The sequence below is a fragment of the Microcaecilia unicolor genome, chromosome 11 (assembly GCF_901765095.1).
Source record: "Microcaecilia unicolor chromosome 11, aMicUni1.1, whole genome shotgun sequence".
Lineage (NCBI taxonomy): Eukaryota > Metazoa > Chordata > Amphibia > Gymnophiona > Siphonopidae > Microcaecilia > Microcaecilia unicolor.
Window position 1 is genome coordinate 7,675,983 of NC_044041.1, and position 24,699 is coordinate 7,700,681.

General features: G+C 41.9%; 1 protein-coding gene across 1 annotated transcript in view; it reads left to right on the plus strand.

Annotated features, from left to right (window-relative positions):
* The window catches only part of MED13L (mediator complex subunit 13L), a 578,965-nt gene that overhangs the window by 302,928 nt on the left and 251,338 nt on the right, over positions 1 to 24,699 (plus strand). The window contains exon 4 of the mRNA XM_030217813.1: positions 6,971 to 7,054. Within this exon, the coding sequence (XP_030073673.1) occupies positions 6,971 to 7,054 (84 nt within the window). The remainder of the gene's footprint in view (positions 1 to 6,970; positions 7,055 to 24,699) is intronic.

Below are 24,699 nucleotides of genomic sequence, written 5' to 3' on the forward strand. Positions count from 1 at the left end.
GCAAAAGCACCCTATACTTGGAATAAACTCCCTGAGCTCATACGCCAAGCCCCCTCCCTGCCCATCTTCAAATCCTTGCTCAAAGCCCACCTCTTCAATGTCGCTTTCGGCACCTAACCATTATCCCTCATTCAGGAAATCTAGACTGCTCCAATTTGATTGACTGCACTTTTTGTCCTTTAGATTGTAAGCTCCTTTGAGCAGAGACTGTTCCTTCTTTGTTAAATTGTACAGCGCTGCGTAACCCTGGTAGCACTTTAGAAATGTTAAGTAGTAGTAGCAGTACAAGGAGGGGAATGGCTAGTAGGAAAAAGGAGGTGATAATGCCCCTGTATAAGACTCTGGTGAGACCTCATTTAGAATATTTCAACCACACCTATAATTCAGGAATCCTTCCATAACCCATTTACACAATTTTCTGCAAGTTATCTGTCAAGAAAGCAAAATTTGAAGAACTTGTCAAGGCTGCAGAGGCAGATGTGATTGCGTTAAAGCGATAAAGGAGGTCAGATGGCTATCCAGATATTTTGTGATAAATGCTGTGATTAGGAACTATGATGTGTTAGTGGAATGCTGCAGAAAAATCGTTGACGCAAATGATCCTATTGAAGCTTTTCAGTTTGCCAAAGCAAAAATCAAGAAACTTAGGACACAGTATCTGGGAGACACATCACATTTCCAGGAAGAAACATGTAATCTGCTCTTTTCATTTCAGTTTCCAGTTAAAGCAAAGTCAATAATCACTTTTATCCAGCGGATATGTGACCATATGGACAATCGGTTTCTAGATGAAGAATTGAAAGATTGGTTTGTCTTTGATAAGAAATGTTTCTCTAGACCCGTAAACCTTGAAAATGTTTCATTCGGATTTGAGCAGAGGGATAGGCTTGCCATCAAATACTGTGCACTATTGAGTAAAGACTATAATTTTCTTCAAAAGGATCTTTGTAACCAATATCCAGAGTTCAAGATATTGATCACAGAAAAATTAGAAACTGGAACTGTAAAGACATTTGCAGATATGGTCACATTTGCTAAACAACAGGATCACTTCAAGGTGTTATTTTCACTTCTGGATATTTGTGGTACGTTCCAGGCATCAAGTGCTGACTGTGTGAGAGGATTTAGTCTAATAAAATCAAAATTTAGAAGAACATTTGGAAAACTTAATGGGAATTAAATTGTTTTTAACTTCTTGGACAAACTGTGAATGTTAGAGTTTATGGAAGACAGAAAATGTCAGAAGAGCGACTGTTTGAATATTCATTGAAATTACAATTAAAAAAAAATAATTAACACTAAATTTGCTCCTTAGCATAGGGGGACCCCCCATCCCACTCCGCAGATAGCTCGGGGGGGGGGGGGGGGGCGCTCTTTTTTTTTTTTGTCTTTTGGGCTATTTTCAGCGCTTATTTGAAACAAAAATTGCACGCAGCAGGTCACTCCTTAGAGGGAACACTGGTCTCAAAACCAATTCATTAAGGGTTCATCTTAGTTCAACTGGAGTTTATCACCATTAAACCCATCTCTGTACAGCCTTGAGCGTTTTGCTTTATGTGAGGTGTGGTGCTTATGAAACCTTCCATCAAGCCTCCCACAATGTAATGGGGCCTAAGTGTTGCTGTTACCCAATTGATAAAAGCTCTGTTTGGGCCACTACATGCCTACCACTTGACATACCCGACCTGGAAGGTTTTGGTGGTAGTTACTTATGAGCTTCAGGCCCTAGTAACTAGTCCATTATGCTGAGTTCTTTAATAGCAGAGTGGTTTTGTGAACTCATTCAAAGCTCCTTTCAAAGTCTGTGTTGGCATGCCATCTTAATCAGCCAATAGTTCTTCCAATTTTTTTTTTAATCACCTGCCCATAAAGGGGAAAGCATACACCACATTTTGGACTGCAAGAGAGCCTTGCTTGACCTTCTATCTGGAGCAGACTAAAACACACAGAAAGTCTACTCAGCTTTTTGTTTCTTTTGACTGTAACAGAATGGGGGCTGCCATTGACAGATGCACACTTTCTGATTAGCTGGCAGACTTCATTTCCTTCACTTAATTTCAGACTGGGCTGACTCTAGAAAGTTACGTCATAGCTTATAATATTCGAGCTGTGACTGTGTTGATAGCCCACTTGAAGACAGCCTCCATAGAAGAGATTTGCAAGGCACTTTCACATCGCATTACTGCCTAAACCAAGACTCACGTTGCAACAGTAAATTTTGCCAGTAAGTTCTCCGGAGTCTATTTGGGGTTTAGAATACAACTCTACCCCCCCCCCCCCCCCCACCCTCAGGCCGCCCTATAAATAAATTAATTAATTAATTAATAACAGACAAAACGTTTAAATGGCCAGTTTCCACAAAAAAAAAAAAATGTGTGTCTGCCTGTTACAATGCCAAAGGAGTCCAAACGTAAATGAAGATTCATAGTCCTGCTTGTCTTTGGAGAAAACCAAGTTACGTACCTGTAGCAGGTGTTCTTTGAGGACAGTTGGTTTGGAATCCTCGGAACCCTCCCATCTCACCAATGAGTTGTATTCCTTTAGCTGGTAGTAGACTGTAGAGTTCCTACATGACAGTGGGAGATGAGTAGGGGTGTGCATGCATGATGAAATGGCCCAAAACTTGCTAGTAAAATTTCCTGGGATACTGTTTCCTGTGCCTCACTCCATCAGTGAAATTACCCATACATGAGGATTCGAGTTCTGCTGTCCTTGGAAAACATCGGCTACAGCACCCCATATTAATACCTCAGATGTACAGCTGAGTTTCAAAGGAGTCGGAATTGAGAATATTAGGGATCGTAGTGGACAAGCACTTACACATGGAAAAACAATGTCAAATGATAGTAAAAAAAGGCGTTTTTTGTGTGCTTAGAAAATTAAGACAAATACAACACTGTTTAAGTGTTGACAGTTTCAAACTGATGGTGCAATCTCTCATCTTATCACAAATTGACTACAGTAAAGTGCGTTATATGTAGGATGCAATAGGCTCATAAAAAAGAGACTACAATCGATGCAAAATGTAGGGGCTGAACTGATTACCAGATCCAAATATGAGAGAGTTGCTCCACCATATATCACATTGCATTGGCTCCCAGTCAAAGCAAGAGGGATATTCAAACTATGTACAGTGAAATTCACCTGAATATGTACTTCAGTGGATATTGTTACCTAAACATAGAAATAGGAGCCTGGCGGGCAACTTATTGAATCTAGCCTACTCTTCACCCCAGAACGTCAGATACAAGTCTCTCCGTGTACTGACTCTACCTTATCTAGCGGCAAAGTTCTGGAATGAACTACCGATTCACATAAGAACCTGATGCGCCCTGAGGCCTTCTTGTACCGCAGCGGGTAAAAGGTTTTTTTTTTTTTTTTTTTTTAAAGAAATGGCCGTGTGGCAAGTGAAGCACTTGCTGCGTGACCATTTTGGAGGGAGCACTTACCATCACCCATCGAGGTGGCGGTATTGGTTCCTTTGCTAACCCAGCGGGGTAACCAGGCAGAGCTCAACCCCTGGGTAAACACCGATGCTACAAAAATAGCAGGAAATGGTGCTCGCTGAGGGTGGGAACTACCGTGGGGCTGCTGCGGTAGCCCAGCGGTATTTCCAGTTGAGCAAGCGGTAAGCCTCCATTTAGTAAAAGACCCCCTTTGCTTTTCATTCCATTTTTTTGTTGGGAGACAGTTGTAGCTAGGGATTACCATGCGTGAGCACTGCTATCTTGGCTGTCCTTGGAGAAAGCAGAACTGTTTAGCAGTAATAGGTGGTTCTTCTAGAACAGCAGGCTACCAGTCCACACAAACTCTCTCTCTCCCTGACCAAGTAGTTGTGGGGGGCCCTGCATGACTATGAGGACATGAGACATCCTATACATGCTCAGTCAAGTATCTGAAAAAGTTCTAAAACCTCTCTCCAGGCTCCGTTTGATGATGTCACCCACATGTGGACTGGTATCCTGCTGTCCTCAGTGAACACAGCTCCTCTTTTCTATTTATCCTCTTGTTAAAATTGTATCTTTTCCTCTTGTATTTTCCTTTCATTATCATGTCTTTTTATGTATAGCAATAAAACGGGCCCTGCTGCAGATAGCTTGAGCTAAGCTTTAGTAAGCTTTCGTAAACTGCTTAGATACTTTACTTATAGGAAGTATATAAAACAAAATTGCATATTACAGGTAAGTAATTCTTATGTTTTCCTTAGTGTAGTTGAGGCATCTTGACGTAGGACAGTAACCACTATGAACTCTCCTTCCTGGATGTCATTACGTAGGCTGCATTTGGTAATACCTGCATTCTTAATATTGCACCAAGCATATCACAAATAATTACTGTGGATTAATTATAGATGTTATATGATATAGTTTCTATCATTTCTAATTTCTTGCCTAGTAATTTGATACTCTTCAATAGGAGCTAAGTATGGGGGGTGGGAGGTTGGGGAAAACTAGTCAATAAACTGACATTTCCATTACAACCATGCAGAGGATAACCTGAGGAGGTCATTTTAGCAAAGTGGCTTTTATCTGCACAGGTTTCCTTTAATGTACAGCAGACTTCTGCCCTCCCTCCATCCATCGCACACTGCTGTACCCTGTCAAATTAAAAGGAGAGCCCAAGGTGAAAGCACTGACTACGCTATTAGCAGGCTGTGATTAATGACATGACAGGAAATGGACTGGCTGTTTTTGTTGGTATTCTGATGAAGAAGTTAGTAATGAAATGAGAATGATTAGTGATGCTATGGCATGTGGTATTCTGTCAAATTTGAAAACATCGAAGTCTAGAGAAAGGGAAGCACCAGAGAACCATTGTTGGTCGCTTTGTCAACTTTTGTCCCCTTTAGAGTACTACAAGTATTTATGCTCAATTACTTTTAAACAGAGGCAAATAGAACAGATTTCACATGCAGCGGTTGAGCAGCTTTTAACTGTAGACCGCACATACCAGAATAAATAGACAATCCATAATCATCCATTTGTGCTGTTTGAAGTGTATATTTGGACAACACTAGAAAAATTTAGAATCTCCCTAAGGCATCAGAAATTTCAAGGAGCCAGACACAGATTCTAAACTGTAGTTCCTGAGTGCTGAAACAGGCCTGTTTTTCATAATAGGCAGCTTGGCCCGATTGTTGAGAGCAAGTGTATCCAAATATATTTAGGGGCTTCTTTATTAAGCCACACAAAACAGATAGCTCAGGTTTTAGCAAGGCCTGTGCTATCAACTACTGCATATTAAAACCGGACAGTACTGTAAAAATCCTACTTAGCCTCGATAGGGATGAATTCTGGTTAGAGGGCGACTGAAGCTGATTTTTGTTGTTGTTGTTTCAGCCAAAACCAAAACTGAAAATGTCTGCTACTGCCCCGAATCATCGCTATGGTCCACTTTGACACGGATTCCCCCCAGTCAGGCTTAAAAAAAAAAAATTTCAACAGACGTCTTTATTAAACTTAGTGAAAGGTGCACAAGTTACAAAAAACAAAACAAAACCCAAAAACCCACACAATGATTGTACATATCAACCAGGAAAAGCAATGCCTAGACAGTCTTATAATCCCCCCCAAAAAGGACTTTCTATTTTTAAATATATATATTTTTTGTTACATTTGTACCCCGCGCTTTCCCACTCATGGCAGGCTCAATGCGGCTTACATGGGGCAATGGAGGGTTAAGTGACTTGCCCAGAGTCACAAGGAGCTGCCTGTGCCTGAAGTGGGAATCTAACTCAGTTCCTCAGTTCCCCAGGACCATAGGTTCCATTCCTATATTTCCTTTCCACAAAATCCCCCAGTTCCTTCTCTCCTATTCTGAGTCCTTGTTCTTCCCAGGGCTTCCCTCTGTCTCTCTCCCGTTCTACTCATCTCCATAGTCCTTGCTCCAAGTTTTCATTCAGTCTTCTCAGTCCTTGCTTGCTTGCCTGCCCTCATTCCTTAAACGAGTCCAAATCCTTACTCTCCTCACAAAACATCTTTCTCCTCCTATTCTATTCCTGTCAGTTTCTGTGTTCTACTCTTTCATACAATTCTCTTTCCTCTAACACAATCCCCAAATTCCCACTCTTCCATTCCCAGGCCTTTTTTTGTCCCCATCAGCCCCTCTTCTATCTCCCCAGAGGCTACTCTTTTAACTTTCTGCTTGCCTCTAAAATCCCTACACACCCTCTTTCGATCTGAATCCCTGTTCATGCCTCCCACCCAATCCCTGAGTTTTATGCTGTTTTCTTCCCAAGCCTCTCTCCATTTTCCAAGCCCTGTTAATTCCCCTCTAAATCTAAGTCTCTACTGTCTGTCTCTCCCAAAGTTCCTGCTTTTCCAGTTCTCAGTCTATCAAACTTCCTTTCCCCTTTCTTCCTGGATGTGTTTCCTTCCTTTCTCGTTTTTCTTCCTTTTCAACACATATCTGATCCCTCTCTCTGTCTCTCCTCCTCTTTTCCTTTCTTTCTTTCTCCTGCCTGAGGTCCTCTGCTTCAGTTGTACTGTTGCTGCTGCTCAAACCTATTCCCTCCCTGCACAGCAAGCATGCTCAGTACTTGTGGGCAGACACATCCCTGAGGCTGATCTCAGGTGAATGAAATTGGCATTGGAAACTGCCTGCCTTTGAGTTATGAGCATGCTCACAGCGCAGGCAGGGAATGGGTTGAGTGGCAGCAACAGCATCCTCATAGATTGGTGTAGCGCATGCGTGTTGAGGCACAAATTGCACACATGCGCTCACCTTAGAGGAAACATTACTCCATTCACTTCCTGTTTAGAAGTATACACTATTCAAAATATCTGGCTCTTTGAAAGAGGAGAGTTTATATCCCTGCGATTTTCACCTAAGACAATAAGCAGAGCTGACTAGGGATGAGCTTCCTATAGTAGGTTTATTCTAACATTTTGAATTGATTGGATACTTTTGCTAATTTTGTAATTCAGATTTACAGATGCACTAAATATTTGTTGCTTTAATTGCTTTGTAGGTGTCTGATGGATAAAAGATTTGTAAGGATAGGAAAATGGTTTGTTAAGCCATATGACAAGGATGAGAAGGCTGTCAACAAAAGGTAAGGAAGTTGAATCTAATTCTGTCAGATATGACAGTGTGATAATTTTAAACGCCATTGCAGACTAACCGTCAGGGATGGTTCTTGCGGACTGTCCCTTTCAAATAAAATGTATTACAGATGCTGGAGAACCATTTGTAGTGGATTGCCATTTAGTAAAACGCAGCATTGTCTATCACCATTTAGAACAAAGATGAGTGATTATCTTATAAGGCAGATGCTTAGATCATGCAGAAGCTGTCCAGCCATCCATGTAGAATATATTCTGTGTACAGGTGGCTAGAAACTCTGTGGGCACCTGGGGTCATTCTACTTGGGCTTGAATAGAAGTCATTTATTGCAACAATGCTGTTCCTCATTTGTAGTGTAGTAAAAATGGTTTACAGTCAGGTAGTCGAGTTTGACAGTTTATTTTAGATGAAGGCATAAGTTTGCTAACAGTGCTGGGATGATCCATTCTGTAAGACAGTTGAGGTAATGAGAAATGAGCTGATGTCACTGACCGCTTTTCTGCATCTGCTGGTGCAAAACAGATGCAGTGTGTCTTGTGGGTGGTAAGAGCATCATATAGGATATCTGTGGATAAGATGAGACTTAAATGCATTTTCCGACAGGATAGTTGCTTTCTTGTGACTGTCATGAAATGCCTAGCCACCCGCCTGGGGTCTGCCTGCACCTGCTGCTTGTGCTCTACATTAGCACCCTCCTCCCACCACCTGGGTCACAACTGCCTGTGGACAAGTCTCCCGCTCTCAAATTATTCCCCATTGGTTTCTAGGTAACTGGAGCTACACTCCCAGTGGTTCCACAATTTCCAGAAATCACTCACAGGCCCAAAACACAAACCACTAGGATTCTTTATCAGTCCAGACATTAGAGTCAAACAAAATTGTTTATTGTCTTAAAAATTAACAGTGAACAAAAAAAAATGTGCCATCAGCAAACAATAGGTAACTGAAATATGGCTCAATTATAACACTAACTAAACATTTGCTTACATCCTAGAAAAGTACCTGGAGAGATCAGGCTAAGACTAAAATAACAACCAGCAACAACTGCTGGGTAATTTCAAACTCCTGGCCAATCAGAGCCCAGTCAACAAGTTTTAAAAGTATACTGCTCACAGTACTGTAGATTCACTTCTTGACAAAGTGAAACTAAAAGAGGGCAACCACTTTTCTATAACAGGTTTATCATAAATATGCACCACCTGCTGGCCAAAGTAGAGAATGCATTTCAGAGTTAATAAAGGCAATTTTACAGGTTTAAACACACTGGGGGTCTTTTACTAAGCCGCGGTAGCATTTTTAGCTCGCGGTAGAAATCAGCTGGCGGTGAACGCCGAGATGCCTGTAGGAATCTCGGCTTTTACCGCCAGTTGATTTCTACTGCGAGCTAAAAACACTACTGCAGCTTAGTAAAAAAAAACCCACTGTTTCTTCACAGTGACCAAGCAGTAGCCTCTACTTTTAGTCATGAAAGCACAAGCTCACTCACCCTCGCACATACTCTCTCTCTTTCTCATTATTTTATTTTGAATCTTAACCTCTTTTATAAATTTGGCAATAATGCTCAGCATATTTTTGATGTACATGGTTGTCCTCTAAGCAAGATTAGTTTGGAAGGGTTAGGTGCTGCTGCCACATCTGGCTCTGAATAGCATCAAATCTCACCCTCCGGTGCTTCCCAAATGTGCCTCTTCAAGTGGGAGTTTGTATGACTTCTTTGTTGTTAAGCTGTGGAGTTGCTGTGGATATGAACCACAATATCTTGATTACAGCAGCTAAGCACACTAATTTCCAAACCTTTTCGGATCTTATGCTCATAAGAGAGAAATCTGCCTAATTCTGAGTCATCATTCACTCTATGCAGGGACCACGTTAAATGCTTAGTCAGTGAAGCCCTCTGTAGAGTGGGCAATCAGTTTTGTGAAACTTTGGTTTACCGTATTACTACTACTACTACTACTACTTATTTCTATAGACTACTAGAAGTACGCAGCACTGTACACAAACACATAAGGGACAGTCCTTACTCGACAGAGCTTTCAGTCTGTTCAAAACAGAGAAACAAGACCAATAAGGGTTACGAAATTTATCCTAGATTTATCCAGAGTGGAGAATAAGCAAAACATACATAATCATATATCTTAATAAAAACCAGTTCTGTAAGTACATTAAAGCTAAAGCAGTCAGGTTTCTGTCATGCCAAATCTCCAATAGCAATGTATTCCACTCCAAAAGACCAGCAACGGTAAAAATGTTCTTTCTCGTACTATCAAGAAAACGCAAAAGTCCAGTACCACAAGTCTACAGGTAGTTGCAGGGCACAGTGCATGAGGTGGAACATATTGCTACAATCTAGAATGCAAACACATATGGAACAACCAACAATAATTTATATTATTATTATTTGCTGCATTTGTATCCCATATTTTCCCACCTCATTGCAGGCTCAGTGTGGCTTACAATATGCCGAAATGGCGGTAGCCATTTCTGGAACGAGAAGTACATAGTAGATGACGGCAGAAAAAGACCTGCATGGTCCATCCAGTCTGCCCAACAAGATAAACTCATATGTGTATACCTTACCTTGATTTGTACCTGCCTTTTTCAGGGCACAGACAGTACAAGTCTGCCCAGCAGTATTTCCCGCCTCCCAACCACCAGTCCCGCCTCCCATCTCCGGCTCTGGCACGGACCGTATAAGTCTGCCCTCCACTATCCTCGCCTCCCAACCACCAACCCCTCTTCCCCCACCTGCTCCGACACCCAATTTTGGCTAAGCTTCTGAGGATCCATTCCTACTGCACAGGATTCCTTTACATATTATTATTACAATTAAAGTACAGAAATATGAAGTACATTAAAAGTAAAATGGATATTTTTCAGGAATTAGCAATCAAGGATGATGTATAACATTTGATAAATAAAGAAATTAGAGTAATCGAATGGAAGAGTAAATTGTTAAACTTGTTCTGGATAATTTTTGAGGTCAGATCATTTATGACGGATCATTTGGATAAGATGTTTTGAACAATTGAGTCTTTAGTAATTTCTGGAAGGAAGTCAGGTCGTGCGTTATTTTAATGGTAATCGGTAGTGCATTCCAAAGTTGTGTACAAGCATAAGAGACTCTAGATGCATATACTGATTTATATTTAAGTCCTTTACAATTGGGGTAGTGGAGGTTTAAGAATGTACATGATGAACCTTTTGTTAACGTTATAGGCTACAGGTAGCCAAAGTAATAGAATCAAATAAGGTGTAACATGTTCAAATTTTGACAAACCATTCAACAACTGTACAGCTGAATTTTGGACTGTCTGCAGGGATATGAGAGGCTGGCAAACCCAGGTATAATATCGCAGTATTCCAAACCGCTCAAAATCATGGCCCCGTAAAACAGTCTGAAAGTCCAAACGCGCCAACAAAGGGCACAGCTGGCTTATCAAATGTAGTTGACGTAAGAATTTCTGACCACAGACTGCACTTTTGAGTTGTAATAGAATCCAAGAACATCCCCAAATTATGCACCCAATGCAGAATTGTGGGAATGATTAAAAGAGACTCGAGTACTGAACAGGTGAATAAGGGCAGTAAAATTTTGGATCACTCTATTAGAATTATTACAGAAATTAGTTGGAGGTTAATTTTATAACAAGTTGCTTAACTTCATGTAATGCTTGTAGTTTCCCTTTGAAAATTATCATACAGAAAGTATCTGTACACATTTATTAGGAACAAATTTCACAGCTTAAATTAAGTACATATGCACATATGGAAGTCTTGGAGTTGCCTGAGGCTGAGTCTGTTTTGATTTCTAACATATATTGTATTTCTTCTGCTAAAATTGTTTTCAAAGATAAAGAAGGGGTCAGTTGATTTAACAGCTTTTTTAGAGATGTCTCATGATGTGATTTCTGGTTTCTTTTGTTGAGGAGGAAGGTAAAATAGCTGTATTAAAACTCTTTTTTTCAACATAAGGATGCACTTTTTTGTGGTCAAAAAGTTAACATTTTCCCTGATGTGTCCAGGGCCTCATGGGCGATAGGAGACAGTTTTTGACTCTGAAGTGTTGCAGCTGGGTGCCACTTTTTTCTTAGGTTTCCTTGCAAGTGTGTTATTACTTATCAGGGGATTACGTATACATGTTTTGACCCATTGCAATTGGAATCTTCTTTTTAATGGGGAAATGAAGTAGTCAGGTAGTCATGTGCTATGATTTAACTTTCCTGTACTTCCCTTGATTCATTGGGGTTTAAATATAGATTGAAGACTAGATATTACTATTTTTTAGATCACTTTCTTCTGCTTTCTTCATTCCTAAGTGTGGACTTTGGTAACTGTTGTATTCTTTGCTTATTGCTTGTAATATTGCACACTTTTCTTTAATTGTACTTTGACAATTGAACAATAAAGTGGAAAAATAATTTTAAAAAATTTTTCCATTGACATGCAGGATGTTACCATTTAATGGTACCAGGGACAGAGTAGCTATCCTAGAACTGAGAAATAACTAAAAAACAAAAAACCGTCTGAGCATTCATACCTCTTTCCATGTGTCTTGCCCTCATGGAGAAATATGAATTTCTCTTTTACTCAGCTGTGCCTAATGCAGTGGTTTCCAAACCTGTCCGGGGGGGGGAGGGGTGGCAGCCAGCTAGGAAGGTTTTCAGGATTTCCAGAATGACTATTCATGAGATTTGCATGCAGTGGAATAATTCTGTGTCATTAATATTCATTGTGGAAATCCCCAGTACAGGTTTGAGAGCCGCTGGCCTAATGGATGGCAGCTGTCAAAACTTTTATTTTTACTTCTCATTTATGTTTTTCGATAACCATTGATTTCAACTGCCTCCCAGCTTTTCAACATACCTAAGTTATCTGACCTGAAATTTTGTTATGAAATTTGCCTTTACTGCTTTGGGTCAACTCATGATGAGGAATGTTGCTGAAGGACTGTTTAATCCACATATAATTAGTTTGTGGAACCTTTAGCATTACAGGGGAGACCCATCATTTGTAGTCCAAGGTGACTGGCTGAGGTGGCCAGTAACTTCCTCCAGATTGCGGGTCACTGGGCCCCTTCTTGGCTGGCCCCCACCTAGAGAATGACACGGGGACAAAGTTTGTCCCCGTCAACAACAGTTGCCTCCCACAACATAAAACTAGGAAATAGGTCTATAGGATCAGTAGTAGCTCTGTTGATCTGAGCACCTTGAGGCTTTTTCCTCCCATTTACCTTAGAATATTTGATTTTGAACTTTCCTAGTTTTTTGTTGTGGGAGGCACTGTTGTTGGTATTCGATACAATCTAGAAAAACAAGAGAAATTTCCCTCAAGAACATTTTTGGTAGATATTCACTCGACCCACGCAACATCCAATAATTTCAGTCTTTCTCATGAGAGCTGTAGCAGTTTCCCCCAGGGATTTCTCTTAATACACAAACTGAGTTGATTTGGTGGTACCTGCATGTAATATATGTAAACCACTTTGGTTGTACCCACAGACAGGCGGTATATCAAATCCATGACTCTTTACCCTTTAGTTCTGTTCCTTTATTTCATTTCATCCAAAACAACTCAGTTGTCAAAGCCTTTGTGCTGGCTTATTCTCTTCCTGGCAGGGCTTCTTTCCTTCTGTGCTATTTATTCACTTGACTTCTCTTTAGGGGAAACCATTGTGATTAACTCAGCAAGAAAAGGCTGTGATCTTGCTGGCTTGCATTGACAACAAAAATTTGGTTTACACTTTGGTTTAGAGAAGATTGTCCTTGGGACAGATCCAGCCATAGACTATGGTAGTATTTCTTCTCGCTGCTTATCTTAAAATGAACATACACTGCAAGCACTTCTATTTCAAACATTACAATACAAGAGATACTTGATATATCTTACTATGCTACTAACGTGGCAATATATCTTGAAATAATGAAACCTCTCATGTTAATAATGTTTTCAGGCAAACATGGTTCGCATTGTATGCTTTCCTTTATTTAATATATTTTGGAGTAGTTTAAAAGTTGGAGTGTTTTTATATATGCCAAATGTGGTAACATGCTGTGTAAGCAGTCTAGTACAGGATTTTGCCTTTGGTAACTGCAAGAGGATGGAATTGGTCTTTTGTCAGTACGTGTTTTGGTTATATTAATTTGCAGTAAACGTACATTCATTTGCTTTGTCTTTATAAAACACATCTTGATTAGCGATCAAGTCACTTAACTCTTTATTGCCCTGGTACAAACTAGGCAAGTCAGTAAGGGGATAATTTCTATACAGTACCGTCTAGCTTTAACCAGATAGATAGGACAAAATCCTTTTGATGTGCAGGGACCTTAAAACATGCCCAAGATTATTTCCAGCATCATACACAACACACATATCTCTAACTACTTTGCAAAACATATCATTTTAATAATATGGATCTTCAGATATAACAACAAAGGTACTGCTGAATCAACTTATCTCAAGCAAGCTGAGTGTAAATCATCATTGATCCAAATAAGTTTTCAAGAATTTTTTTGTTTAAATAACATTGCAGGAAAAAATAAAGCTACTTAGCTTCAAATTTCAAAAACAGTCAGAACCTCTGCCCACATGGCCAGGTTTCGTTTTTCTTCTTCAGGGAAGAGGTTTTTTTTGTGTGTTTTTTTTGTTACATTTGTACCCCGCGCTTTCCCACTCATGGCAGGCTCAATGTGGCTTACATATACAGGTACTTATTTGTACCTGGGGCAATGGAGGGTTAAGTGACTTGCCCAGAGTCACAAGGAGCTGCCTGTGCCTGAAGTGGGAATCGAACTCAGTTCCCCAGGACCAGAGTCCACCACCATAACCACTAGGCCACTCCTCCACTCACTAAAACAAAAACATAGTATTAATATACATCTTCATAAAGAATATTGCAAGCAAAATATACAGCAGCAACTCACATTCAATTCTTCTCGCTCTATACCAAGCATCAGGGAAGATGGCCGCGTCTTTTGCAGCTGCTAAAATAGCAATCAGCTGATTAGACAGACACAGCAATGATTGGCTTAACTAGCAAACAGCTGATTAGATAAACATAATAATGATAGGCTGTAAGCAAACAGCCTCAGCCAATCAGGTTAGCAAATAGCTGATAGACAGATACAGCAACCATAAGCTGTAATAGCAACCACCTGATTAGACAACCACAGTAGTAATTGGCTGGAACCAAACAGCCTCAGCCAATCAAATAAATGACCACCAGTCCAACTCAGCATTCAGTCCTTTAGGCTGCACAGTTTGTAAAAGAAAAATCCAACGTTGTTCTCTGTAATTTAAAAATTGTTCAACGTTCCCACCCTCCCTCCCTAGTTGAACTTCTTCCAGAATACGTCAGTTAATTGGTGTTGATGATCAAACCACTGTTTCACTAGTGTGGCTGGAAAGTTCATATTCTTTATGCGGGATTTGTCTTCAGTTAATCTAGTTTTTATTTATGAGACAGCTGGAATGTCCAATATATAGCAATGAACGTTGCGCCCTTAGACTACTCAAACTCTGAAATAATCTTTACAAGTTTCACTGAAGTTTTCATAGTTCAACAGTTATTTTGCTTAGAGATATTCTAATAAGTAATTTTAAACATTTAAAAACATCATTTAATCTTTTAAAATATTTTCTCAGTTCATTCATGTAATTCTAGATATACACACACAAACATATATGCACAGAGGAAAGTCTCCAAGCCTGCCTTCTGCTTGCTACTGATGCTGCATTCACCTTTCAAACGTGGAGAAGTGTGTGTGTGTGGGGGGGGGGAGGGGGGGCAGCAGACGGAGCAAAACAGTATACGGGGGGGGGGGGGGGGGGGGACAAGGCGATACTAAATGGTTGGGGATGGGGTCGAAAGGCAGAGTTATGGGACAGTGGGAAACGAGGCCACCACTTGAAGGCTCGGCAGCCATTTTTAACCATCGGCGGAGCGGGCAGGAAAGAGTGGGATATTTCCTGCCCTGAAGCAAGCCACTAGATCACCAGGGTGACTTCAAGTATGTGCGAGGAGGGCACCCAGGGCTGGAGGGGAGGTGGATGCAGAGTTTGGGGGCAAGGAGGTTAGATTGAGAACAGGAAATGGTACGAGGCTATCTAGCCCAATAGGTTGAAGCCAGTAGGCGGAGATTGCCGCCACATTGGTTCACCCAAAACAATAGCAAACTGTAGTGAAAACAATAGCAAAAGATTTTTAGAAATAAAGAACTGCCTATGCATGGTCCATCTGTAAAAAGTCAAAATCTGTTCCAGTTGGTAGACAGTGCCTTAAAAGGTGGAGGACAAAAGATTTTTTTTTTTAACTTATTTGACAGCTTTTGAATTTATTTGAAAGCTTCCCATATGCTAATATAAATATCCTGAAAGAAAAACTTAATATCACTAAAACAGCTTCAAAAATTATTGATGGTAGAAACAGCACCAATAAAGACTGTGTTTTGTTCTCATTTTTATGCAGTGTTCTGTACAGTAATATATGGCTACATTTCAGTGAGGATATCCTATTTACTGATGGGTTCATCTTAACTGTTGTAATTTGCCTTGAGAAGCCTGGTGTTATAATAAAGACTGGAAGTAAGATTCAACTCTGCTTTCACTGGGGCACATGGAATCACATCTTCACCTCATCTCTTTAGTACTGATGGATTATTCTGTTTTGAGCATGTTTCAGGGACAAGTGGTTTTCATAAGTCAAAATAATAAAAATAAATATTTTATGTAGATCTCTTTCTTTGGGGGGGGGGGGGCAAGGTAACTGCAGTGCGGCAGGGGCTAGGTGGGCTTACTCTCTACTTCTCGGTCCAGTGCACAACTGGGAGCCTTCTTCAGTCGCCAGAGGGAGATGGTTCTTCCGCTTGCGCTTTCGCCAGATGTATCTCTCTCTCTTGACTCCTTTCAGTTTCATCTGGTATTCCTCTCCGTGTTCCTCTTCTTGAGTTTTTCTGTATTTCTGGAACGCCAACTCTTTAGCCTTTATTTTCTCAACCACTTGCTTGGAGAACCATATCGGTTTCCTTTTTCTCTTGCTTTTATTTACTTTCCTTACATAAAGGTTTGTGGCCCTATTTATAGTTTCTTTCATCCTGGACCACTGCCCTTCCACTTCTCGTACGTCCTCCCAGCCCATCAGTTCCTTCCTTTCTACTAAAGTCAGCATGCTTGAAATCCAGGAGTTTGAGTTTTGAGTGGCTGCCCTCCACTTCAGCCATCATATAAAACCAAACCGTTTGATGGTCACTGCTGCCCAGGTGGGCACCCACTCGGACATTTGACACACTATCCCCACTTGTGAGCACCAGATGACTGTGACTGTTAGGCAGACTGGATTGACCATTCAGGTCTTTATCTTTCATCATTTACTATGTTACATACAGAGTGACGTTTCCAAAAGCGATATACCCGAATCCATGGAGTATTTAAATACTCTCCACCCTCCCTGCAGGTAAACATACAATGAGATGGTTCTGTGAGTTTGTGTGCCTGTCAGCTATTCTGTGCCACCCCCTCCTGAAGCTTCCGCTGCCCCTACCCCAGGTGACTGCCTGGTCTGCTTTCGAGTTAAGCCTGCTCTGTGTAAAATAAATGACAAATCTAAGAGCAGAATAAAGAAAAAGCCAAGTTTCTCATTTTACATTCCCATGTTGGAAACTGTTTCCTAGATGTGAACCTCACAGATTTTGCCTAAAGGTCAGTTTAATCGTGACTTGGCGAACCATTAGTGAAGTCCCACTATGGTTAAGCTCCTTTTCTGCTTCTATACTCATTATTGGCACACTTATATAAAGGATAATCTAAGCGCCCCTGATGTGTTGTTAATTAGATTTGTCAAGACTCCCAGTCTTACTGCCTGCCAAAATACATGATTGCCACATACTGTCTCTGTAATAAATTGATTTAAGGGGACTGTTGTACAGCTTAGCATGTCTATAATGTTAAAAGGCATACCCAGCATTGTGCAGGTACTCTTAAGAGTGATTTCCTGTTCTTTTGGGCTTAAAATCGAGTTGTGTCTTAAATGAATAAGAGTTTCAGGCAAGGTATTTGTAACAGTAAACACAGTTAAAATTGAGAAGGCTGAAATCTGGCAGAGCTTTAGTAAATATTCTGTTGTCCCTGTGGTGCTGAAACATTCAGTGGGATATATATCTTTGTATTTTTTTTCTAAAATAAGCAGGGAGCTCAGAGAGGCAGCTATTCCGAGCTCATAAATCCTGTTCTGTTTAAAGTACCTGCTTGTTTGTGAGAAACCACCAGGGCTTAATTTCTAAGGGAACAGTATGGAACACAGTTTTCAGACTCCAGGGCCACAGTAGCAGGTGTACTGTGCTACAGTCAGCCTGCAGGAAGAGTAGGGGAGGGGATGAGCCTGGAGCAGGGCAGAGAACAGTCACCCTGTTCCTAATCTTCTCCTGTTGCTTGTACCTCTATCTCCCCCCCCCACCTTCTTTTTGTTTCCAGATCAAGCCCTAGATGTGCCATAATATTCTTATTCACCTCATCTGCTATCTATATTCTGATTTTCTTATTCCATCAGTGTGATTGTCGTCGTATTATATTGTATGCCACATTGAACCTGCAAATAGATGGGAAAATGTGGGATATAAATGCAGCAAATAAATAAATAAATAAAATCCCTGCTCATCTCCGTGGCTGTCCTCTTCAGGGAGCTAACACTTTGATTTGCAGGCTTAACTCTGGCAATTTAGGGATCCAGGTCAGGAGTAGTAAAACTGGGAAGGCCGTTGGCAACAGAATCCACTCACTGCACCTCCTCACTTCCAGTAATTCAGTCCAGGCTAAGAATTTTATGTTGAACCAAGAAATTTGCTAAAGTCTCTGAGTCAGATCATTAGGTTAAAAAATAGATGATGGAGTACAAAAATATAAACTGAAACAAGCAGGCTAATATTCTCACAATTGGTTAATGCGGCACCGTGTTGCCCCTGTCCGGAGCTTGTATCAAGCTTTTAAACAGAGGTCTTTTGGAGCGAGATATGCTCTGGTGCGCATGCATGAGTGCGGGACCAACAGTCTCATTTTTTTTTTCGACAGTGAGGAGAGAGCGTGGTTTTTTTTTCCCCCCTCTCTTCTCACAGCTGCCGGTTCGGTTCCTTACAGTTTCTTTTTGTGCCTTTTTCATTTCTTTTCTTCTTCTCTTGTTCGGGTTCTTTTGCTTCCCATTTGATTTTTTTTCTTTTTGTTCTTCATTTTTTTCACCTTTACTGAGGATGTAGGCCTGAGCTCTGATGGGGTTTTTCCCTTTATTTTTCTTTTGTGCTTTGATTTGTTCTGGGACTCCATCAAGGCCCTCTCTTTTTTTCGGTTTTAATCCGCTTTTGGGTATGGTACCATACCCCTTTTAACTGAGTTCTGTGTCTTCAGATTCTAGCCAGAACTCAGTCAGAATGGCTCGCATGGGACTCTTTTTGGTGCCTTGAGAGGCCTTGATGTCAACGTCGGCATTGGCACCTTCCTTGCCGTCGGACACTATGTGAGGCCCATGGACTGTTCATGCTTGGCATTGAATGGGAGTTTGCGGCTTCACCTTGTCATTGTCTTTACTGGGGGGTCTCAGTGCCGATACCAGGCATTGCATCAGTGCCGAAGGACGCTGGTATGGACTTGACAACCAGTACTGAGGGTAGTCGGCATCGAGGGCAGACACCGGTACCAAGGATATTTTTATCTGCCACGTCGGGGATCAGCATCGGTCCTTTTTAGTACCTCCAGGGCACTGCAGCATTTGGTTCTCGTGACCTCGCCTTCTTCGGAGTGCATCGGTGTGAAGGATGCTTGTACAAGCCATGCTTCTCTGCAGCACTCCGTATGGTCCTTAGCTATAGTGAGACTTACCTGCTTCAGCAGTTTGTCTCTGCACTAAGGCTACACCTGTTTTGAGGTTGCTCCAATCTGGTTTCCTCATAGGGCATCAACGTTGATGGTGCTTGTGCCTGCCATGCCTTTGCACCAGGGCCTCGATCCCTGGACTCTTGGCTGATTTCTTCACTTCGGTGAAGGTGCTTGCACCTGAGATGCTTCTGCATCGGGGACGCTTGTCTTCCTTCGGTGTGGCCTCTGCCACCGGTGCTGCATGCAGCATTAATGGCCATCATCGATGCAAACAGTCTCTACAACTCGAGCCTGGAGTCCTCAATGCCGTATCAGGTCCTGCTCCTTTTTGTTTGGCGAGGGCTTGGTCTCAGCCCACCCATAAGAGGTTCCTGGCTGACACCGGTGCAGAGCATAAGCAGATCAGTGGCCCATCCCCAGACTTTCTGGGAGAGAGGGCTCTTTGGAATGCCGTCTGCACCAGCTCCCCTCAGCCATTCTCTCTATTGATGAGCTTGTCCGTCCCTTCTTTTCTGAGGACCTGGTATCATCTTCTCACTGCCTTCGCAGGTAGTGGATGGTTTGTCCCTTTTGAGTTTCTGGGCTCAGAGTCTCCTCTTAGGAGATCTGACCTGGTCCTGCTCCATCAGTTTTTCCTTGATGTTGTCAGAATGCACCAGAAGGGCAGGGTGCTGCCATTTTGAGGTGGCGCCTGGAGAGGAGGGGAGGGAGTGCTAGTCCCTCCTCCTATTTTAAGGTATTGGGGGGCACATCAAGGGTCCCGCTGGACCACCAGAGTATTTTCGGTGAATGGTAGGGAGGGGGTGACGCATCGAGGGTCCTGCTGGACCACCAGGGTATTTTTGGTGGATGGGGGGGGGGGGGTTATATGCTTGGGGGTGTGAGGGGTCTGGGGGTCCACTTGACCTCCATGCCCTTACGTGTGGTGGGTCCACTGGACCACCAGGGCTGTGTTGACCGGTCTCCCCCATTCCTCCCCTGCTCGTCAAACCTAAAGCCAACTCCGAGCTGGCATAGGGTTTGCCGTGGTATTAGTGCCCTTGTTTGGTATGCTGCCCACTGAGTATTATTAGGGAGGAATACTGGAGACCCTCTTTTGCAAACAGTTAGATTTCAGAGCCAGCAAGCTCATTGTTTTATGTGCTCGCCAGCTCTGAAGATCCCGCGGGTGCTAGTCCAGTGCTAATGCCCTCTAGCACCTGCATTTGCTTCAGAGCATCTGTACCTAAGAATGGGGATGTTTTGGTTTAATTGCCAAGAGCAGACTTTCACAGAAGTGCAGATGCCTAAGTGAGGACTCGCTGCCCCTTGTGGTGCAATGGCTTAGCTAACCAAAGATCCAGATTACCATGGGCGCTGGTGTTTCATACCAGCCTTGGTTTCCCTCCAAAATAGCTCTCCAGAGATCTCACAGGCCAGGAGGGTCCCTGTTTGGAATCTGCAAGGGTAGAAACAGGTCATCATAGACAGTACTAGGAGAGGAACTAGAGATGTCTGTCAGCTAAGCAAGGCAGAAGCCTAGGAAATCTGTCATATGCATATTCATGAATGCTAACCTGAAACTGGTATCCATGAGAATCAGAGGTTCCTTTCCCCTGGAAATAAGCCTGTCCTCTTTCGGAAGAAAGTAGCTTTTGGTGATTGTTTGAATGAACCCCCCTGCACATTGTTCACCCTTTTACATCAGCTGAGAATGTAACTTCAACATCTCAAGGCTTTGCTGTGCGTTTATAGGACCTTAGGGGGTAATATCTTTGTTTTATATAGGCTGAACAGGATAGTGTAAAGATCTGACATTTCTATTATAAACTTTTCTGTGTTTCAAGGGCAGCATGAGCAAACAGAGCAGTGCTGAACAAACACTTTGAACCGCTGTTATCTTGCAGTTAGTACCCTGAGGAGTCCAAATTCTTTTTTGCCTGTGGAGTGTGAAAAGATTAGCTAGTGCTACACAGAGCCCTCCTGTGCCCAGCAGTAAGTAGATCTAAACCCTCAATCCCCTATTACTAATTTGTTTCTTTTTTTTTTTCCCACTTCTCCAAACACCAGTGCCCGAACATATTCTGAGTTTGAGTTATTACAATGCAAATACATTCACCACTGTTTACAGTGTTCTTTCCATATCATTGCATCACAAAGATGGGACTGACAACCAGGGAAGCCTAGTTCAAATCCCACTGCTGTTCCTTGTGATCTTGTTCAACTCATTTAACTCTCTATTGCCTGAGGTACAAACATAGGGAATCTTTTACTAAGTGGTGGTAAAGCTTACTAAACTTTGACCCCCCCATTAAGGCCCCATGTTGTAGCGGGACCTGCTAGACTTGCTCAGATCAAATTTCTTGGAGGTTAATGCAGAAATCACCTGCAGGCTTAGCGATAGGGTAAATGCTTTGAGCAATGCAGAGAGGACTTGTGCATACAGGGAAGACACAGCTGCAAATTGTATTAAAATATATGCTAATGAGGTCATTTAGGTTTTCTGTGGTTTGCGTAGAGTAAGGTGCCCACTTCTAACGGATGCACAACGTGAGAATATTTCTATGAGGGTCTGGAGTAGTGCAGAAGGTTTTGCAGAGAGGATTTCTTCTCTTATCTTTTCACATTAAGGTGATGATTTTGTCTTGCTGTGCAAGCGGGAAGGAAGCCCATGCAAGTTTTAAAGACAGATAGTAAGTAACAAACAAACAAACAAACATGTGGCTTATCCAAACAAAAGTGAAAGCTTATGTCCTGTTCTTTTGCCCCTAAACATGAGCTTCTCAATTCGTGTGGAAACAATTTTTGCAAGTCTGATATGTAGGCACAGCAAAACAAGTGCCGATTGTGCTGACACTTTTGTTTTTGGTTTGGACTGTGCACAAGAAGCTACGCTTACCAGGAAACCTTGTGTGCATGTGTCGGGCATACTCCCCCCACATTTGCTGCCAGTTTTCTGTGCATAAAAGTTTATATGTGCTCAGACATCCACACATTGTTCTATTTTTTTTTGTTACATTTGTACCCTGCGCTTTCCCACTCATGGCAGGCTCAATGCGGCTTACATGGGGCAATGGAGGGTTAAGTGAGTTGGCCAGAGTCACAAGGAGCTGCCTGTGCCTGAAGTGGGAATCGAACTCAGTTCCTCAGTTCCCCAGGACCAGAGTCGGCCCTTGCAGATCACCAATGTGGCTGCGCAGGCTTCTGCTTCTGTGAGTCTGACGTCTTGCACGTACGTGCAGGATGTCAGACTCACAGAAACAGAAGCCTGCGCAGCCTTCTACATGGAATGTTGCTAGTGGAATAGCAACATTCCATGTAGAATCTCCAATAGTAGCAACATTCCATGTAGAATCTCCAATAGTAGCAACAGAATCTCAATAGTAGCAACATTCCATGTAGAATGTCCAATAGTAGCAACATTCCATGTAGAATCTCCAATAGTATCTATTTTATTTTTGTTACATTTCTACCCTGCGCTTTCCCACTCATGGCAGGCTCAATGCGGCTTACATGGGGCAATGGAGGGTTAAGTGACTTGCCCAGAGTCACAAGGAGCTGCCTGTGCCTGAAGTGGGAATCAATCAGTTCCTCAGTTCCCCAGAACCAAAGTCCACCACCCTAACCACTAGGCCACTCCTCCACTGTTGCTACTATTGGAGATTCTACATGGAATGTTGCTATTCCACTAGCAACATTCCATGTAGAAGTTGGCCCTTGCAGATCACCAATGTGGCCGCGCAGGCTTCTGCTTCTGTGAGTCTGACGTCCTGCATATACGTGCAGGACGTCAGACTCACAGAAACAGAAGCCTGCGTAGCCTTCTACATGGAATGTTGCTAGTGGAATAGCAACATTCCATGTAGAATCTCCAATAGCAGCAACATTCCATGTAGAATCTCCAATAGTATCTATTTTATTTTTGTTACATTTCTACCCTGCGCTTTCCCACTCATGGCAGGCTCAGTGTGGCTTACATGGGACAATGGAGGGTTAAGTGACTTGCCCAGAGTCACAAGGAGCTGCCTGTGCCTGAAGTGGGAATTGAACTCAGTTCCCCACGATCAAAGTCCACTGCACTAACCACTAGGCCACTCCTCTATTATGAGCCTTTCTGCATCTCCCCCTTATTATGCTGGTGAAGGAGAAAGCAAACATTCACCAATATGAAGCACTGTACTTGGTTTCTTCCTGATGTAAGAGAATGAGTAAGGAGTCTTGGGGGGAGATAGTGTAATTAGAATGTTCCAGCACCACAGTTAGCAGTGAACCTCCCACAGAAGCCAATTCAAAATTAAATTCCATTTCTTATTTTCCTTCAGCTCAGGTTTAGTTTGGCCAGGATGGCAGCACTCTTTGCTAGTTGGGCTACTGGTGGTGAGGGTCCCTACTGGCCAAGTCAAAACTTGTGTCAAAATGCTGCAGCACAACCACTAACCTCATGGTTACTCTTCTGACATTACTGAATATTCCAAGTGGCTACCTTCAATGATATACAAATATTGGCATGATAACACTGTAAGAGTGACTACAGAGTTAATATTGATGGGCCAAAAAGAGAGTGGTATCCTAATGCTAAATTATTATTATTATTATTATTATTAACATTTGTATAGCGCTACCAGACGCATGCAGCGCTGAACACCTGACATAGAGAGACGGTCCCTGCTCAATAGAGCTTACAATCTAAAAATAATACAGACAGACAAGACAATTAAGGGCGAGGGACGTACTGGGTGAAAAGGAACAAGGAGAGGCAATTGAGTAGTATCTAGGAGCCAAAAGCAGTGGACCAGAAAAATGAGTCAGTGGGTCAGTTTTGGTCTATGGGCCATAGTTTGCCCACCTCTCTGTAGAGCCTTCCTGCAGTTGCTTAGGATATGTTCGGAAAGGGAGTGAGCGTCCTCTGGTTGCATCCTAAACTTCTAATTGTGCCCTGTGGTGTATAATACTTTATTTTTGTCAATTATAATTTCATAAATCAGCTTCTAGGGGATTATTTGTATTACCTTTAAACAAAGTAAAATAAAGAGGTCAGGAAGGTCAATAAAATGATTGAAAACCTTTTCATTTTGCTCATATCCTGATCTTTTAGAAGAAGCTCTTTTTCACTTCATTGAAGACTAATGTGCAATGGGAGGACCAGCTTGGGAGTATTTTGTTGGTTGTGCATTTATAAACCAGACCTTTCTGATCTTCCCATCCATTGTCTCTCCCTTCCCTTCCCCCTCCCCCCCCCCAAAATAAAAAAAAATATATATATATTCTTGTTACACTTAATAAAGCTGGTGTATGTAATCAGGTTTACTTTTTTAAGGAGCCATTAAAGCATGGAATAAAAATAAGCCACACACTGACTGAATCTTCTTCTATTTGTTTGTGATAATGTTAAATTCCTGCAAGTTAATTGCCTGAAGTAAGGAGTGATTTATGCAGGTGATAAGAACACTGGATTGCAAGCAAGATTGCAGTGCTTTGGCTGATTTGATTTGCAGGCTTGCAGTAATAGCAGTGCAATATATTTAAGATAAAAAAGGCATGTCCTTGGTATTAAACATTAATTGTGTCGTGTTTATAAGGCAAGACAGAATGAGCGGGCTACCTCATAAATTAGTGTTAAGTAACAATGTAATATAGTCCTTCAGTGTGGCATTAACAAATAAAATAAAGCATATCTTTCTTTTAATAAGCACTTAGCTGGAGATGGCATCTAATGATTTCACTTGCCATGCACTAGGCAGCATTGCTGAGCAATTTCATGAAGAATAGACCTTTTCATGTGCTTATACAGGATTC